Source organism: Vigna unguiculata, chromosome 2 (assembly GCF_037176805.1).
Source record: "Vigna unguiculata cultivar grain cowpea cultivar isolate G323 ecotype 2 chromosome 2, ASM3717680v1, whole genome shotgun sequence".
In the NCBI taxonomy this organism is placed as follows: domain Eukaryota; kingdom Viridiplantae; phylum Streptophyta; class Magnoliopsida; order Fabales; family Fabaceae; genus Vigna; species Vigna unguiculata.
Window position 1 is genome coordinate 7,081,776 of NC_140793.1, and position 19,194 is coordinate 7,100,969.

The 19,194-nt window shown below is 33.5% G+C and overlaps 1 protein-coding gene across 2 annotated transcripts; it reads right to left on the reverse strand.

The window, feature by feature from the left end:
• Nucleotides 1-2,055: 2,055 nt before the first annotated feature.
• On the reverse strand, nt 2,056-18,675 carry LOC114173255 (putative RNA-dependent RNA polymerase 1). Of its 2 annotated transcripts, XM_028057528.2 has the most exons (6): nt 18,529-18,675; nt 18,369-18,442; nt 11,026-11,563; nt 3,716-5,586; nt 3,456-3,606; nt 2,056-2,986 (listed from the first exon to the last, which is right to left on the reverse strand). In XM_028057528.2, the coding sequence occupies exons 3-6, from the start codon at nt 11,539-11,541 to the stop codon at nt 2,108-2,110; spliced, it is 3,417 nt and encodes a 1,138-aa protein (XP_027913329.1). In that variant the 5' UTR covers nt 11,542-11,563; nt 18,369-18,442; nt 18,529-18,675; the 3' UTR covers nt 2,056-2,107. The 2 variants fall into 2 exon arrangements, with proteins under 2 accessions (XP_027913329.1, XP_085525669.1); XM_085669543.1 differs by lacking the exon at nt 18,529-18,675 and having other exon boundaries at nt 18,369-18,509.
• Nucleotides 18,676-19,194: the final 519 nt, after the last annotated feature.

Here is a 19,194-nt window from a genome sequence, read left to right on the forward strand (position 1 = left end):
TCCATGTGTCAACCTAATAGCGTGTCACGTGTCAAAATCAATGTTTTATATTCCTATATTTGTTATTTTTGTTCAATTTAGTCCCAATTTTGTTTAAAATTGACTAATTTTGTCTCTATCGAAAATGTGACCAAATTTAATTTTTATATCAAAGTTATAATGATGTGAATTTTAATATATTATATAAAAATATTTAATAAAAAATGTGAATTTTAATATAAAAATTAAATTTGATATTAATTTGGAGAGGGATCAAATTGGTTCATGTTAACAAAAATTGAGACTAAATTGAACAAAAATAACAAATATAGGAACGAAATTGAATAGAGAACATTGACTTTGATATATAGCACGCTGTTGGATTGACTTGTGGACATTTAAAAATAATTAAAAAAATTCAAAAAAATTCAAAAAATTCAAAAAATTCATGAAGTGACACGTAGCAGTCACTGTTTATGGCCATTAATGATTTAAACGATGTTAGCAAAAAATGACTCAATTGAACAAAATTGACAAAAAATGGGACCTATTTAAACACAAAACCAAAATTAGATCTTATCAAAACTTGACGAAAATTAGATAAAAAGGTATTTTAACCATATATAAACATCTAAAACAATTAACAACCGGTACATAATATAGGTTGCAGTAACTTTGTTTTTATATTTAACCACAATACACATTTGGTATGATACTTATGCTCAAACTAAACAACATATTAACCGGTGCGAAATGGACATTCATCTAAAGAAATAAATTATTCCAGCAACATTCAAAACATTATATATAAGGAATAACTTGATCTTATAAAATTAATTAGAAATCAAATAATGAAAAATCCAAACATAATCAACCCACACATACACACATTTGTCGGTCCAACCATCACATACTTCTTATACCTAGACAATCACCACATAGAACAAATGTAAGCAATATCTTCTCTTATTTGAGTAGCATCTATAATGTACCGATACTTCAATTTGGGTCACGTATCTGTATCCGACACGTATTGTGTCCGATACTTTAGGATACTCTAACGATAGTTATCAATGAAGTATCTAATTTATAAAGTAGTAGTACACTATAATAAAATCTTTGAATAGTGACTAATTTTAGTGACAAAAAATAATTAGTTACTATATAGTGACCAAATTGACAACTAAAATAGTTCCAAAAAATTATAATCGGTCTCTAAATTGATAATTAAAATAATTTCAATGATGAATTGATTTTTAAATTGGTCACTAACATTAGCTATAAGGTTTTGACTACCAAAATAATTGGTCTCTAATTAGAAAATTTGGATTCTCACATTAACAATCATATATTTATTATGTTTGTAAGAATTATTATATATTTTTCATTATTCATATATCACATATCTATCACGTATCGTATCCTATTATTTTAAAAATAAACGTATCGACATATCAAATACGTGTCGTATCTGATACAAGTATCGTATCTGTGCATCATAGAGTAGCATCATTAGCTAAAACTTCTCTTAACACTTCTACAAATCCAATAAAACTCCAAGTAATAACTTAACAATTACCAATCTTTATACCAATAACATCTCTCATTTACCAAATATAGAAGAAAAGAATAAAATCAACAACTATCCGAAATACACTTTTGATTAGTCTATCTTACTAAGACAACACTTTGTCAAACACTTCTCTAAACTTATAGAAAATTTAGAGAAAAGAGTTTTAAAGAAATAAAATTATGAATGAAATGAAGAAGAATAACCATTTATTTTCTTCTTATAAACTTATTCTTTATTCATTTATAATTTACTTTTAAATAAAACTCATACATTAATTATGTATATAAGTCTATCATTACGTATGAAAATCTATATTAAAAAACTCATTCATAATTAGTTGAGATAAAAATTATAACATAAAAATGAAATAAATTTATCTGTAATTTAAAATTGATTTATTTATAAATTAAAAAAATTTAGATAAATTAATTTATCTTTAAACATAAACTAATTTTAACTTACAAAAAAAATTCATTTTTTAAGCTTTTATGAAAAATTCTGTTCAAGACAAGAAGGAATATACATTAAGTAAATGAATATCTTTGAGCTACACATTCAATTCCTTAGATATGGCACTATTATCCACAATAGGAAGAAACACAGTAACAGTGGAATCAGTTTCAGAATTTTCAAGTGATTCATTGTGAAAGTTCTCTGTTTGATTTTGTCCTTCTTTATCTGGATGAGAGTGTCATGCACACACCATGGGAAGCTGAGGAAATGATCCCTGTTTAGTCCTTGATTGTAGGATCCCCAGTACCTAGGATGATATGTAACATGGTACCAAGCTGATGCTACTGCATAAACATCATCAACAACTTGAGAATTTGACTTGTTTTTTATCATCACATTGAACCAGTTTCTAGCCTCCTTTCTTAGAGACATCACAGCATGATTAATTCCTTCCAAGTCCTTTCTTTCACTGAAGGATTTTGACATTTTCAAGATATTGCCACTGATGATTTCTGCTTCTGTTTCTATGCCATAGTAATCCATCAGGTTCCCCAACTTGAAGTCATACATGTTCTTGTATTCACTGGCACTTGCTGTGTACTTCTCAAAGCCATCAATCTCCATGTCACGGTCGTATGATTGCCTTGCCACTCTTCTTCTGAAGGGTTTGGTCAGACTCTTGTGTTGTGCAACATTCTTCACCTCACGATACAGCTTTCCTATTATGCTATTTGATTGGTAACTTGGTCTCTCTGGCTTTTCCATGAAATCAGGATACTCTTCCACCCGTAGATGTTGTGGAATTTCTGCTGGCACACCAGATTTTGCAAAATCAACAGCAACTGAGTGTAGCTTTGCAAGCTCAATACATGCAGGACTCATTGCCTTTTGAGGATCCTTATCAGCAAACACCATGTGTGCACTTGCAACAATGCCCAACCTGTCTTTAACTATGTAGTGAGCAAAATACTCCTGAACTTCCTGTAGCCAGATAGTGATATGTCATTGCCAACAAATTAAATCATAAGAAAAAGCTCCCAGATTGTGTTTACGATGAAAAGTGAACTTTAAACCTAATTCAACCCTACAAAACCGATTTATAAGGAGAGATTTGCAGACACTTATCCCACAGTTTAGTTTCTATACAAACAAAATTTAATCCTATTTATCATTGCATTGTGCTGAGCATGATTCATTGATCCAAAGTCAGTCACCTTTGCAGATATGTAAAATTTTGTAAGAACACTGACAATAAAGGCATTTTAATTAAGGTTTCTCTATTTCTACATATATTTTCTCTATCCCTTATTCATAGTTTGTTAGAATGATTCCCAACTGCTAATTAAAATACATCATGGATTAACCTAACTAGTGGATGGATGGAGTTATCTGATAGACGATCTTTTGTTTTTTCTCATACGAGGTAAAAAGCTCTGCTGTTAGATCATACCTGTAATGTAACATCATGATCCACATTCACAACTGGAGATGGTGCATGATCCATGGGATTTTCCTGACGAGGAGGAATAAGATCAGGGTCCCAACTGACAAAGTAGATATCTCCATCCAAGTCACTTCCAGAACATTCATTGGGATGTGGTCTACAAGAAAAATATAAATGAAGTCAGAAAACACCATACACATTGAAAATGTAATCTCTTCCATCAATTTGCCATGGTAGTGGCTGAAATAGTAAAATGGAAATCATACCTTCTCCCCTTCTGTGGAAAAACAACACAGTCCACCATATGATGCAGAGAAGGCACATCCACTGCTCTTAAAACTCGCACATCTCCAGGGTGTAGACAGGGATTTTTGGCTACAACTACCTTTCCCTTAACAATATGTTTGCTTTTGTTGGATGCATTTCTATTAGAAGAAAGAGAGGACATAGCAAGATTCTGTTTATTTCTTTGGTGAGCTATCTGCACAAATACCTCTCCATATTTTAGAGTCCTAGTTTCATCCAAGCATCCTAACAATGCTCTACCCTTCTTAACAAGTATCCTAGTTTTGAGCTGCAATTCCTGAAGTTTTGATGCATATAATGTTTGCAACATCATGGAAAGAAATGGTTCCTTACTTGGATGAAAGCCACAAATGAGCATTTCCTTTAAAACCTTTGCAATCTCTCCTGTGGACATATAGTCTAATACCATCAAGGGCCTTCTTGATAACACTTTGAGTTGATTAAGGACCTCTCTTTGTTTCTTTCTGAAGACTCTGTCCTGAACCCCCAGGGTGGACAAGAGAGCGATTATTTGACGATTAAGGTAACAAGGTTTGTATTTGCTCCATGCCAAAACATCCAATTTTGTGTTTTCTGACTTGTACTTGCACATGCTCTTTCTTAAGGACAGTTTAGTTGATGAGGTAGGATCAACAGCAACAACACCTTTGTACCCTCCATATCTGATTTGAAATGCAGATGGAGTATTATCCCTACAACCACATTTCTCAGCCACTTCTTGAGCCAGTTCATAAGATATCTTCCCAATTCCATCAGAGAAACAGTATTTGGTTTCACCCCTTCTAAATTCTACATCAGGAATAATTTCAGTTTCATGTCTGCCAACGCTCACTGTTTCCCTAGAAGAGCTGAATGATTGGCCCAGCCTCGCTGCATATTTGGCAACATTTCTGATTTCATGAAACTCTCCCATCCATTTTCTTATATCAGATGCAGTAAGTCCAGCTCTTGATGCAACCATCCACACAGAGTTATCCCGCAATTGACTTGGTGAGAATGCAAGAAACTCAAATTTCTTATCACCAATTTCTATGCCATTTTTAAGTGTTGCCAGCACCCTCTCATGAAGCTTTGTTTCTCTGTCCATGTCCGCAGAAGATGAACGTGGCACCAAATCTGATGAGTGAAGTTTATCCATGTCTTCATCAAGGAAGGAAACACGAAGAAAGTTATCAGTGTCTTCAGGATAGTTGCGCAAAACCCGGTTAGAAAGGTTCACTTCAGGTCCACAGAAATATATTTTGGATGGAGTTACTTGCACTCTGTGCACATAGACCAACCCATCATCCAAAGATATAGCACTAATTATTGGAAGTAGACTATTTTCTGAGTATTTCTTATACTGTTTCTCCAACCATCGTGCAGGTTCATAGCAGCATACTTTTATTTGATCTAATCTGTGCAGGGCACTTTCTATATATTCAAGCTTTACTTTTCCAGGGTCAACCAGTTGAAAAAAATCGATGTCAATTGCCAGAACAGGAAGACATCCATGCTGAATTAGTGAGTTGATTTTGAACAAAATTTTGTATGGCAAGTTGAAGCCTTCTGGAGGGATCACAATGGGGACAAAATTCAAGTTAGAAGAGAAACCAAGGTGTTTTCTCTCAAGAGTAAAGACACTGTCGTCAACTTCATTATAATTACGATAGTGCTGATTGAACTTTGGGACTTCAACACTTTTTGGAAGCTCAAAACATAAAGTAGAAGATTGTCCGATGCTGCATGATGGGGTGAAATCTACTCCTCGAAACCAATGGTTGTCACTAGCCTCCTTAAAATATTTGCTTTTGGATACATCTTTCTCATAGATCAGAGGAGCGTTGCGTAACTAACAATTGGAAGAGAAAGTGGAAGAATAAGATTTCTTCTTTGTAGTTATCAAGTCGACCAAAATATTCAGTTTTATCATATACTACGATAGTCAAGCTTCAGCTACCAGAACAGGTTCATGTTAAAGTAAAATAGTTAAGTTCTTAAGTTTTTACACGATGCTGTGGAAAAGAACTATAGCAGAAAGCATTTTCTACACTTTTATGTTGCTTCTGTAGCACTGTTTTATGCAGAAGTTGCACTTGTTCAAATATAATATATCTAAAGTGAGGTTAATTAGTCAAATTTGAAACCAGTGATGTCAAATTTCATCTCAAAATCAATTGACAATAACTGAAAAGTTATACAATACCCCTTCACATATGCATGCAAGAACAAACAATTATCAAGATATAAGCTTTACTATGTGGTCAAATTTCATCTTATAGAACGAATTGATATTTAGCAAAATTGTATATATTGTTAGCAAAGACACTCTATCTCTGAAAATATGATTTATTTCACTTGTGTATTTCATATGAGCAAGACACTACAATTTATAGGACTTACATTTGGCTTTTCATCTGCAAGCCATAATGTCTCCAATTATTATAAAAACATAACACTAATCACCATTAACATCCAAAACATAACACATAAAACTTTTGACCTTTCCTCTCCTAAAACATCACAAATGTAACCACTCATAAAGTCTGCTCAATAACTCCTAATTTAAGTTTATCCTAACAAAACTCCCCCGTAAACTTAAATACTTCTTCCATCCTTCATTCCGATTAGATTTTTATAGTTATTGAACAACACAGTGGGTAGTGGCTTTGTAAACAAATCTGCAACTTGATCTCGACTTCCCACGTGCACCAGTTTCACGTTGCCTTCCTTTACTTGTTCTCGGATGAAGTGAAAACGCACATCAATGTGCTTTCTCCTTTCATGGTTGACCAGATTCTTTGCCAACTCAATGGCCGACTTGTTATCCACTCGTATCACAGTACCTTCTTCTTGTTTCATCTTTAATTTGCTTAGAAGATTTCTAAGCCATACCGCATGACATACACACCATGATGCTGCAACATACTCGGCTTCACACGTTGACAATGTTACTATGGGTTGCTTCTTTGAAAGCCAAGTGAACGTTGTGTGGCCCATGAAAAATACATACCCGGATATGCTTTTCCGGTCGTCTACATCTTCGCACCAATCACTATCTGAGTACCCTACTAGTTCGTAGTTGTCCGACTTAGTATAGTATAGTCCGAGTGATATCGTTCCTCGAATATACCTTAATATTCGCTTCAAAACCTTCCAATGACTGTAGCTCGGCTCCTCCATATACCGACTTACTATTCCAACACTTAGTAGTAAGTCTGGCCTTGTACTCGTCAGATAGCGAAGGCTTCCAACCAAGCTTCGGTACTTACTGGCATCAACTCGGTCTCCTCCATCAAACTTTGAGAGTTTTGTACCCAGTTCCATTGGGGTCGAAACCGGGTTGCAGTTTGTCATCTTGAACTTGTTCAAGATCTCCTCGGCATATCTTTCTTGGGACACAAAAATGCCTTTCTCACCCTGTTTGACTTCCAAGCCAAGGAAGTACTCCATCAATCCCATGTCTATCATCTCAAACTCCTTTGTCATTATGTCCTTGAATTCTTGAATCATCTCAGCATTGTTCCCCATGAATATAAGGTCATCTACATAAAGAGAAACAAACATTACATCACCTTTACTTTTATTTATGTACAGAGCATGTTCATATGGACATTGCTTATATCCTTTCTTCTTGAAGTACTTGTCAATACGGTAATTCCATGCCCGAGGAGCTTGCTTCAACCCATAAAGAGCTTTCTTCAATCTTAGTACTTTCTTCTCTTCTCCTCTTCTCATGTATCCCAGTGGTTGTTCAACATAAACTTCTTCCTCCAGGATTCCATTCAGAAACGCTGACTTCACGTCCATTTGATAGATCGACCATTTATGCTGAGCTGCCATTGAAATTAGCAGTCGAACCGTCTCCATTCTAGTGACTGGCGCAAACACCTCAACATAGTCAATTCCCTCCTTTTGTTTATAGCCCTTAGCAACAAGTCGGGCTTTGTAACGCTCTATTTCACCTTGAGCATTCATCTTCTTCTTGTATACCCATTTCACACTAATGGGTCGAGCTCCTGTTGGGGGATTGGACAACTCTCATGTGTTATTGCGCTCAATTGCATCGATCTCCTCATCCATTGCAAGTCTCCAATTCTTATCTTGCACTGCCTCCTCAAAGGTTATGTTCTCAAAACCTGCCAAAAGACAAATAACATGTACCTGTTCAGTAGACTCATACAATTCTTGTATTGTTCGTATTCTGGGTCGTCGGGGTTCATCTTCATCATCAGTGGTTTCAAAATTTTCTGTAGCCGGTGGTATAGAAATTGACGAGCTAGTATCTCCACTCATCTCTTCAATTGAGTTGTTCCAACTCCACTCATTGGTTTCATCTACTCGAACATCACGACTTACTATCACTTTTTGGTTTATTGGGTCTAACAATTTGTAGGCTTTTGTCATCTCATCATACCCAATAAACACACACTTCTTGCACCTATCCTCGAGTTTCGTTCTTTGCTGACTTGGTACATGGGCATATGCTACACTGCCAAACACCTTGAGATGAGACACACTCGGCTTTTGTCCACTCCATACTTCTTGTGGTGTCTTTTCATTCAACCTTGCATGTGGACACCTATTTTGTATATAAATGGCACACTGTACGGCTTCTGCCCAAAACTCCTTTGGCATATTCTTACTCTTCATCATGGACCGAACCATATCAAGAATAGTTCGGTTTTTCCTCTCAGCTACACCATTCTGTTGTGGTGAGTATGAGGCTGTCAAAAATCTTCTTATGCCGTGCTCCTCACAGTACTTCATGAACTTTGTTGATGTGAACTCACCTCCCCTATCAGACCGAACAACCTTAATGTGTTTGTCTATCTCCTTCTCCACCATCACTCTAAACTTCTTGAACACCTTGAACACCTCAGACTTTTCCTTCAAGAAGTATACCCATGTCTTTCGTGAAAAATCATCTACAAAAGAAATAAAGTATCTCTTACCATTGAAGGATTCAGGAGTAATTGGTCCACACACGTTAGTATGAATTAGGCCCAGTTGTTCCTTTGCTTGGTACTTGGCATTTCTCGGAAACGAAGTCCTCGACTGTTTGCCGAGTATACATTCTTCACACAATTTACTTTTGAACTCCATGCTTGGCAGTCCATGCACCATACCTTTTTTCACTAGTTCCATCAACCCATCAAAATGTAAGTGACCAAACCGGAAGTGCCACATCATTGTCTCATCCTGGACATCAAGTTTCAAACACTTCTCTTGTATGATCTTTAATTTCAACTTATACATCCGGTTTTTCTTCATCTCTACGCAAGCAATCAAACGTCCAAATTTGTCCTTCAAGTCTAGTACTCGATCTTTCATTGAAACCGAGTAACCCTTTTCCATCAGCTGTCCCATGCTCAAAATGTTACTTTTGGGATAAGGTACATAGTACACATCTTGAATTTCCCCAACTCAACCATCCTTCTGCATGTACCATATCGTTCCTCAACCTTTTACCGCAACCTTTGAATCATCTCCAAAAGACACATCTCCAACTTCTACTTTAGCTAAGTCTTTGAAGAAGTGCTCATCTTCGCACATGTGATTGCTTGCTCTTGTGTCAAGGTACCACATCAAGTTGGTTGAACTGCTTTGTTGTCTTGTCAAGTTGTTCAATTGCATATCCTCGGCTATTGACATCATCAACAACCCTCCATTCTCTTCAACATCTTCTGTGAGAAAATTGGTTGTCACTTCCTTCTTACTTTCAGATCGACACTCTTTTGCAAAGTGCCCAACTTTACCACAATTGTAACACCTATTCGAGTTACAATCCTTTGCATAGTGACCGTACTTGCCACATTTGTAGCACTCAACGTTTGAGTTGCTCACCCGACCTCCTCTCCACGAACCGCGTCCTCTCCCGCGCCAATTTTGGTTGCTGGTATGTTCTCTCTCTACTTCCTGTCCGCCTCGACCTCGGCCACTGCGACCATTTCCTCTACCTCCCCGGCCTCTTCCTCTACTTTGAGTGTTCTGAGTATAAAACGCCTTTTTCTCCTGGAAATTTGTCTTTGCTTGGAGTGCTTGGCCAAAGTAGTCTTCCTTCGTCTTTCTTCTTCTTTGTTCATACGCTTCTAGGGACCCAGCAAGCTCCTCCACCGTGAGCTTTGAGAGGTCTTTGGATTCCTCTATAGCACACATAATGTTGTCGAAGTCAATTGTCAATGACCTCAAAATTTTCTCCACAACTCGATTTTCAGGCAATGGCTCCCCATTCTTGCCAAGTTGGTTTGCCACAGTCTCCACCCGAGATATGAACTCGGTTACCCCTTCGTTCTCCTTCATCAGCAACCTCTCAAACTCTCCTCTGAGAGCTTGAAGAGGAACCTGTTTCACACAATCATCTCCTTTATATGTTTTCTCCAAGATCTCCCACGCCTCTTTTGAAGTCGTAGCATTTGCTAACTTCTCAAAGCCTGCATCGTCCACAGCTCGGTACAATGCATACATAGCTTTCCTATCTTTGCCTCGTGCTTTTTTCAACGCAACAATCTGGGCAACTGTCTGTTCATCAAAATCCTATGGCTCTTCAAAGCCACCTTGAACTACATCCCACACGTCTTGGGATCCGAGGTAAGCCTTCATTTGCATGCTCCACTTATCATAGTCGGATTTTTGTGTCAGCTGGGGTAAGGACATATTGTTGGCCATCATTCACACTTTTTCACTCTCAGACACTCAGGCTAACTGGCTCTTGATACCACTTTGTTAGCAAAGGCACTCTATCTCTGAAAATATGATTTATTTCACTTGTGTATTTCATATGAGCAAGACACTACAATTTATAGGACTTACATTTGGCTTTTCATCTGCAAGCCATAATGTCTCCAATTATTATAAAAACATAACACTAATCACCATTAACATCCAAAACATAACACATAAAACTTTTGACCTTTCCTCTCCTAAAACATCACAAATGTAACCACTCATAAAGTCTGCTCAATAACTCCTAATTTAAGTTTATCCTAACATATATAAGTTGATTGAGTTAATCAATGTGTGACTTCCCAAAAGGGTGATATATGGATATATTACCCAACCTTAGTTGATATGATACTTGAAAGAATATATGAAGTTTTGACTTGTGGATGTGTATTTGTCCCTGTTTCTTGAATCATTTCAAGGGATTGAATTGTTAAGAAGTGAATTTTAAGCCTGACTCAATCTTATAAAATTGACTTGTAAAGTTAGATTTACATTCACTTATATATTGTGAGTTGGTCTTATCTCTAGTTGATATGGACATCCAACAAGTATGTAGAAAACTAACCTGGAAAAGGAGAAGCTTCTTGGTTAAATCATGTGAGTGATGCAGCTCAATACGTGACATACTCTCAGAAGAAATCTGCAGCTTATAATCCACTAACAAATAATGGAAAAATATATACATCTTTCTCAGTCTGGACCCGAATTTGACTGAAGCGCTTGGATGTTCCCAGAGTACACTAAGTTTGTTCTTGGATGTTTGACATCCAAAGTGCACTGCTATGTCATCCATGCTGTGAGAAAAGTTTCTCTGCTTTGGCAAAAGGTCAAGTTCTATTTCTGTAGCATTTAAAACATGGTCACCGTATGATAGGTGTTGAGTAACTAAGACCAAGATTGTTTCAACACTTTTTGTGTTTGTAAATTTAACCTTAACATGTGTGGTAGGATCTTCATCTTTGAGCTGCTCAACCTCTACAGCATGAACACTTTGAGGGCCTGTATTTTGTTCCAAAAATTTCCTCACCTCTTCAGCTGAAACTTTAGCTGGGAATCCATGCATTCGAATTGTCTTGCACATAGTGTTCAAATGATTAGCTTACCTGAAATTTAGATGTCAATAAAAACTTAATGCACAATTCCTTAATTTTTATGAATCATGATTAGCATTTTGTTGTTCAATGAGAGATTACCTTGTAGGAAAAGTACATACATATAGATTATATTTCCTTCATAATATTATAGTTTTGAAAAATATATACATAAGCTACTTGGTTGAAAAAAAAATGAGGAAAAAAATGTTAGGATTGATTTATTTATTCACGAAGACTATGGTTATAAGTAGACAACCTTTGACTTGACTTAAGCACATAATATCAAGCATCATGTGCAGAATCCTTAGTTTAGGGGTATGTAATTTACAATGTGCAACTATTAGATAGAGAGGTAGAAGATTTGCTAGAATGGTTACAAAAGCATAGTTAATATTACAATTGAGAGTTAAAAAGACTATGATATCTTGGTTTCTTATATATATTTGTTCATAATATAAAATTTTTTGTCATCTGATCTTAAAGAATCTACAAGTGACATCAAATCTTCATTGTTGATTGTGTTATGTTTCTATTGACTCAATATGGTAGTTGAATTACGATATAGTTATGTATGGAAGAGTTAATTTTAATCGTATTTTTGTACTGTGAATTGTAAGATTTATAAACATTTAAAAAATACAAGAAATATAAGCATGTAAATATATAAATGATAATAACAACGATATTAAAAAAAGGAGTGGTTGTATCACTACAAAATTAGGTTAATGTTATAATACTTAGATTGAGTAGGGTTATATGGTTCAATTCCTTTGTTAAATGAAAAAAAAAAGTTTGGGTTGATAAATGTTTGGCCCAAGGAGAATAAAAAAGAAAGAGACAACATTAGGGTTGTCTTCTCTCATGTTGTATCGTAGGCTCTTTATTTTCACATGGGTGTTGTTGTTCCCTCTTTGTTTTTTCATGGGCATTGCCACTACCTTTTTTTTTTCACATGGGCGACGCTACAGTGCTAAAGAAATCATTCATGACAATCAGAGTAAGGATGAGCAAGAATTGGTATGCATCTCTTTCAGCTCAATTCCCACAATAAAACAAAGCATAGGGTTTTTTCGAACCAAGTCATGTGACCCCACCTGTTTTAGAGTGAGATGCAAATTTAGTTCTGTGCATGATTCATGCTCTAATTTTAGTTAGAATCGTGGTTCATGAGATTTTGAGTGTGATATGAACATACATCACCAATTTGGAATTCCATAGTATCATGTGATGCTTACTATATAATATGACCTTTCACATAAAAAAAAGTTACTAACATATAGTGTTGTAGAGTGAAAATACATGTGGAGGAAAGTTTTGACAAAGGAAAAACTTGGTATTTGAATGTCCATCAATGGCCTACCCATTTTTCTAGGAACTTAATCAATGTACTAGTTCATAGTCTACCGTTATTGTTCCATTAGACAATATACAAATAAGTTTTAAAGCCATAACAACAAAATATGAGATAAAGAAGTTCAACGGGAATAAATTCTCATTTTGAAAGTTGAAGATGAAGCCAATTTTGAGAGAGATAATTGTGTAGATGCAAATTCAAGAAAGACTCTTGAACATCATGGGTTAGGAGTGGAAAGAAATTAATGACAATGTTGTTGTAAATACTCGCTTAGATATGACAATGTAGTTTTCTTTTATATAGTATTGCATAATTGAATACTAGAAAGGAGATTTGAGATATTCTTATCAAATTGTTGAAGATAAAACTCTATACTTTTTGAATGAATAAGTTCACATTGGTGATAAACCACATCAACAATTTGAACACCTTGTTTTCCTAACTTTCGATAACAAATACCCACATAGTTGAAAACGAAAGTTTGAAGCTTCTACTTTAAAGCTTCTATTCTTCTTATCGACTCATGATCAACAAATAACAATATTGATGGACACTTACACTTTGAGAATGTTCCAAAGCAATTCTTGAAGAATAATCTAGTTGACAAAGTAAGGAAAAAATGGTGAAAAATTCAAAGCAAACAGAGGATTTAGTGATTTTTGATCAACGGGAGGATTTAATGATGATAAAAGGTAGATCAACAATACATAACTCTAGTGGGAATCAAAATCGTAGTAGATCAAAGTCTTTAAAAAGGAAAAATCTCAAATCCTATCATTGTGAGAGGGCTTATGAAGAAATATTGTTGGAATAAGAATAATAAGGGTGGAAACTTTGATGCACCAACCATACAAGGTTATGTCGCAAGTATCTAAAAAGACAAAGATATTTTGGTTAACAAATTAGTAATTCACTCTAGTGGTGGAAAATCATTTCATGACTGATGGATAGTGGATTCAAGTTCACCTTGATACATGACTCTACACTAGGATTGGTTTTACATTTATTAACCTATCTTAGGAGGATCATTTGTGTTTGTAGGAAATGATCATACCTTGAAATTTTTCTTAAGACAGGATAATGGAGGACAATATGTAAATAGAAATTTTTTAGCATTCTGCAAATACAAAGGTATTACAAGATAATTTTTGTTTCACAATAGCTTTTCTAGATAGAATAAGTGTTATGCTGAGAACAATGGAAGTGCTTAAGTCTTTATGAGAAGTAGTTAAAACCATTTGTTATATGATAAGTAAAAAGTCATCAACCACAATTGATTTGAAGACCTCATTGAGGATTTGGAAAGGAAAATGAACTACAATGTAAATTCAATTGATTTGAACAAGTGTGTGTGATGTACACGTCTCGAGATAGAACAAACTTAGATTGAAAATTATATTCTTGGCTTATGTTGACAATGTAAAGGGTTATTGTTTGTAAAATCCCACTACCTAATGGGTTGTTGTTAGTAGTCTATGTAGAAAATGAACTACAAAAGGAGAAAAAAGAATGAAAGTTTACAAAGGACACTTCTATAGTATAGATAACAAAGAAACCTTTAGATGACTCTTCTAAGTCATGACAAGAGCATAAAGAATAATAATCAAATAAGCTTAGTAATGTAGGACTTCAACAATTTCCATAAGAAAAATTTAAACTACATTGGCACTCACAATATGTTATAACAACCATGATGTGATCGTCTTTTAAATGAAGAAAGGTCACCTTTAACTTTTCAAGAGGTTGTAATGGTTCATATACTTCTATATGGATAATAATAATGCAATAAAAAAAAATAAACGTTTTCATAGGAATAAGATAGAAACTAGTTGAACTTCCAAAAGGTTGAAAAGTCATTGGTTATACCACCGAATGAGTTGAAAGAAATATAGTGGAATAATATAATTTTAGATTGGTAGTAAAATTACTCATAAAGGAGGCATTGGCATTATACTCCAATTGTTAGGTTGACCTTAACCAAAGTTATTCCTGACATGTGTTTTACATTTGATTTACCTCTTGAGCAATTAGGTGTAAAAACTATCTTTTCTTCATTGATAACTTGAAGAGAAAATATATATGCTCCAATAAGAAGACTTTAAAGAAGAGGAAAATTTGTTTTGTAGGTTGACCAAATTTTTGTAAGATCTAAAGTAAGGGCCCATATGTTGGCACAATATATTTGATTCTTTCATCATTAACTTTGGTTGCAATATATTAGTTGAGACCATTGTACCAATTACAGTAGGTTTGACAAAAGTGATTTTATCATTTTATTGTTGTATGTGCATGACATATTGATGGTATATCCTAACAAATTCAAGAATTTAAGATACAATTTACTAGTGAGTTTGGTATGAAGGACTTGAGAACAATAAACAAGATTTTAGGGATATAATTCATTGAAACAAAAAACAAATTGAGGTTTGATTTTCTCAAAAGAATTAATTATTGAAAGTCGTACAACACTTCAACATGAAAAATTGTGAGCAAATTTCTACCCCCACTTTCTATCAAGTGTAAATTCTCCTTGAGTACTAGTCCTTGTAATGAAGTAGAGAGGATGAAAATGTCTTGAGTATTATATGCATTAGGATTGAGGAGCCTTATGTATTGTAGCAATTAGTAAATTATGACAAATCCTAGTGAAGATCATTGAAGTGATATTAAGAGCATCTTTAGATACATAAAAGAAAACTCGGATCTTGCATTATGTTTTGGAGAATCATAATTAGTTATCAGAGGCTATGTTGATTCAGATTATGCAGGTGATCTAAATAATAGGATATCCACTACTATGTGTTTACATGTCAATGAGAGAGAATTATAATTGGTTATCCAAGTTACAAGATATTGTAGCTTTGTCTACAAAAAGCTAAGTATGTGGCATCTATCGAAGCATGAAAAGAAGATATCTGGAATGGAGAAACTTAGGCACAAGAAACTTAAAAGTGATGTTGCAACAGGCAGATTGCCTTGTACATTGCAAGGAATCTTATCTTTCATTCAAAGACAAACCATATAGATGTACTCTACCATTTTGTTTGAGAATTAGTAGAAGAAAGAAGTGTAGATATGTAGAAGATTCAATTCAATGAAAGCCTAACAAATATTATAACAAAGTCGAGTAACATTGACAAGTTTCTATGGACCTGTTTTTTTGAAAAGATAAGTAACATGAATTCCAAAGAAGAAAACATGAAAGTGGTATCATAGTCAAATTTGTCTTGATGGTTGATTCAGAAAAGTACAATATGGAGTAGATGAAGGATCCTAGGATTTTGAATTCTTTGAAACAAAAGTCTTCATAACAAGAGGTTTCAAGAAAGTGTGTCCCCAACAATATAAATATAGGTCACTACTGGTACTCGTATTAATAAATGTTTCCCATCAAGAAGAAGGGTCCAATGTGAAATTAACTCATAATTAGATATTGTTAAAGATTGACGTGTATTAAAAGTCCAACATTCATATAAATAAACAAGATATGTGATATATAATGAAAGAAATTTACAATCCTATATTGTCTTAAGGTCTCTCTTGAGTCAAAAGTGATGTATTCCTATCATGAGTTTACTCATAATTGAGAATGAATCTTTCTGGTATCTTCTCTTAAAATGCCTCTCGGAAGTCGACTTCTTCCAAGAAATTTTGCCACTTAAGGTCATTATATGAATATGCTGACAATCTATTTGTTTAGCTTGTGTTGCATTATTTTTTTCATTTATACATTTACATCCCTTGGGGCAACTTGGTTAGTTTTTCTTTTTATGTAGCTGACAAATTATTTAACATTTTGATAGTACTAATAACAATTTATTCGAACATTTTCCCTGTTAGATATTAATCTAAGATTTAGAAGAGTAAAGTTGTAAAAAATGACTGTAAATATTGCCTACACTACAAGATAATGCTTATTTAGTAACTAATTTTAGTGACTAAAAGTAGTTAGTTATTATAGTAACCGATTTTGATACCAATTCACAAAGTAAAAAATTATTGGTTACTAAAATAGTCACTATTATGAATAAAAAATTATAATTGGTTACTAAATTGGTCTTCAAAATTAGCTACCATGGTTTTGGCTACCAAAGGAAATTGGTCACTAAAAGTAGCTACCTAAGTTTTAGCTACCAAAATGATTCAGTTTCTAAATTGGTCTCTAATTAATTACTAACCAATTTAGTGACTAATTATAATTTTTTATTTATAATAGTGACTATTTTAGTAACCAATAATTTTTATTTTTTAAATTGATATCTAAATTGGTCACTACAGTGACTAATAACTTTTGGTCACTAAACTTGGATACTAATGAAACATTTTCTTATAGTGTTAAATCTTGATTTCAAATACTTTAAAAGTTTTTATATATATAAACATACCATTTTCATTGTATCCCTTCAAGTTCATTATACTGATCATGCAAATGGACTATCCTCCACATATAAATAAAATAATAAAATATATTGTCAAAATGTAAGAACGTTTTTCGGAAATTATTTTTGTAGTAATTTTGGATGTTATTGATATCATATCTACTTCAATTTATCATTTTCATCGTCAATTTTAATAATATTTTTAAATTACTAATAATTAAATATAGCCTTGTATTGCGATATTATTTTTATCACAAATATAAACTATAATTTATATTTTTTTAAAGTATATTATACATCATAACTTTTAATTATAATAGTAATTCATACATTAAATATTATTTTTATATATATTTTACATTTTGGTTATATAAAATAAACTTTTATTCAACGCATTAGAGGAAATGCGACTTGTTATAACATGTTAGTTTCAAGGAGAGAATGTAGGCTACCAATAATTCTTTGATAGTATAATGGATTTGAAGAATAATTAATACTAAAAAATGGAGACAAAAAATACATCATTACATAATCATCAACAACGTTATTATATTTCTAGACTTCCAGATAAAAGCTAAAATATGAAATCCATTCTTCATCATCTTTAGTTTCAATGCTATTATCATTTTCAGAAGTACCTATTATTGGATTGAAAAATAAAATTAAAAAAAAATTATGTCTATTTGTTATTCCCAATCTCATTACAATTCCAACATGATGTATGATGATTATGTTAAATCCCATATAACACATAAAGCTCCAAAGTCTTTGGACTTTTATGAGTGAGGGTTTATGAAATGTGCCATTTAATCATCCAACTACTAAAAGTTTTAGTGATTCTTTGCAAAATGCATGGTGGTGAAAGAATTTTTACTCACAATATTGATCTTAACATTTAGAGAAAAGGAAGATGTTTTTCATCATCAAATGGCTATAATATTAAAGCAATCAAAACCCTTCAAACTTCAAATTCTAAACACTTGTACTTTTACCACTGAAGTCATCAAAATAAAAGAAAACAACCATGAAAATTCAGTGAGAAGAACACTAAGAGATCCAATGCATGTTGTAGAGAACTTACTTGTACAATGTCTTGCAGAAAAGTGAGCCAAACTACCAAAGTGGGCTTTCAACTAAAAACATGCATTTTCATAGCTTCAAAGTAATTAAAAAAAAAAATTGAAGCATCAAAAGATAATTTAATTAACAACATGAAAACTGAAAGAAAACTCAAAGTATACCTCTCAATATAGTTTGAGAAACCCAGGACGTGCATAAGGGAACAAGAAGAAAGAGTGTCTGAATTACACTACACAATCAACCCTTTTCCTTAGACATGGAATTTGAAATGGCTAACTTTATATGATTGTTAGAATGTACAAGTTTTGATTATTATAACCTCTTCCATTTCATTGGACAGAAAACTGTCGTATTGTTTACAAATTAATATTAACATGAGTTTTATAAACATTTTTTCCCTTAATTATTACAAGCTATCTTTTAAGCAATAATACTTTAGATATAGTGAGCTTAACAATACAGCGAACTCAAGAAATATATAATATATTCTTTATTATGGAAAGTTTGTATACTTAATATTAGATTTATGAGAAGAATAAGAATTTTACAATATTTTCCGTTAAATCAATGAAATATTTATTCTAAAATTGATAATATCTTCTCTTTATTATTCATATTTCCCATCTCCTCCTTTATTTTGTTACTTTTTAAAATTCTCTTCAGTTTTTTATATATATATGCAGCTTGCTATTCTTTTATAGTTTTGTTTACATACTTTTGTGTAGGGAGGTATATGTGCTTTGCCATTTCCTTGATAAGAGGGCAAGTATAGAAACGAGGATGCTCATTCTTTTCTTTACTTTCGTACTTTGGAGAGAGAGAGAGAG

Bases quoted from the DNA above. Each gene is read 5' to 3' on its own strand.
- LOC114173255 (XM_028057528.2), bottom strand. From the start codon at position 11,541: ATGTGCAAGACAATTCGAATGCATGGATTCCCAGCTAAAGTTTCAGCT. The intron at 3,607-3,715 runs GTATGATTTCCA...TTTTTCTTGTAG, and splicing joins TTTCCACAGAAGGGGAGAAG to ACCACATCCCAATGAATGTT. The intron at 2,987-3,455 runs GTATGATCTAAC...ATCTGGCTACAG, and splicing joins ATCATGATGTTACATTACAG to GAAGTTCAGGAGTATTTTGC.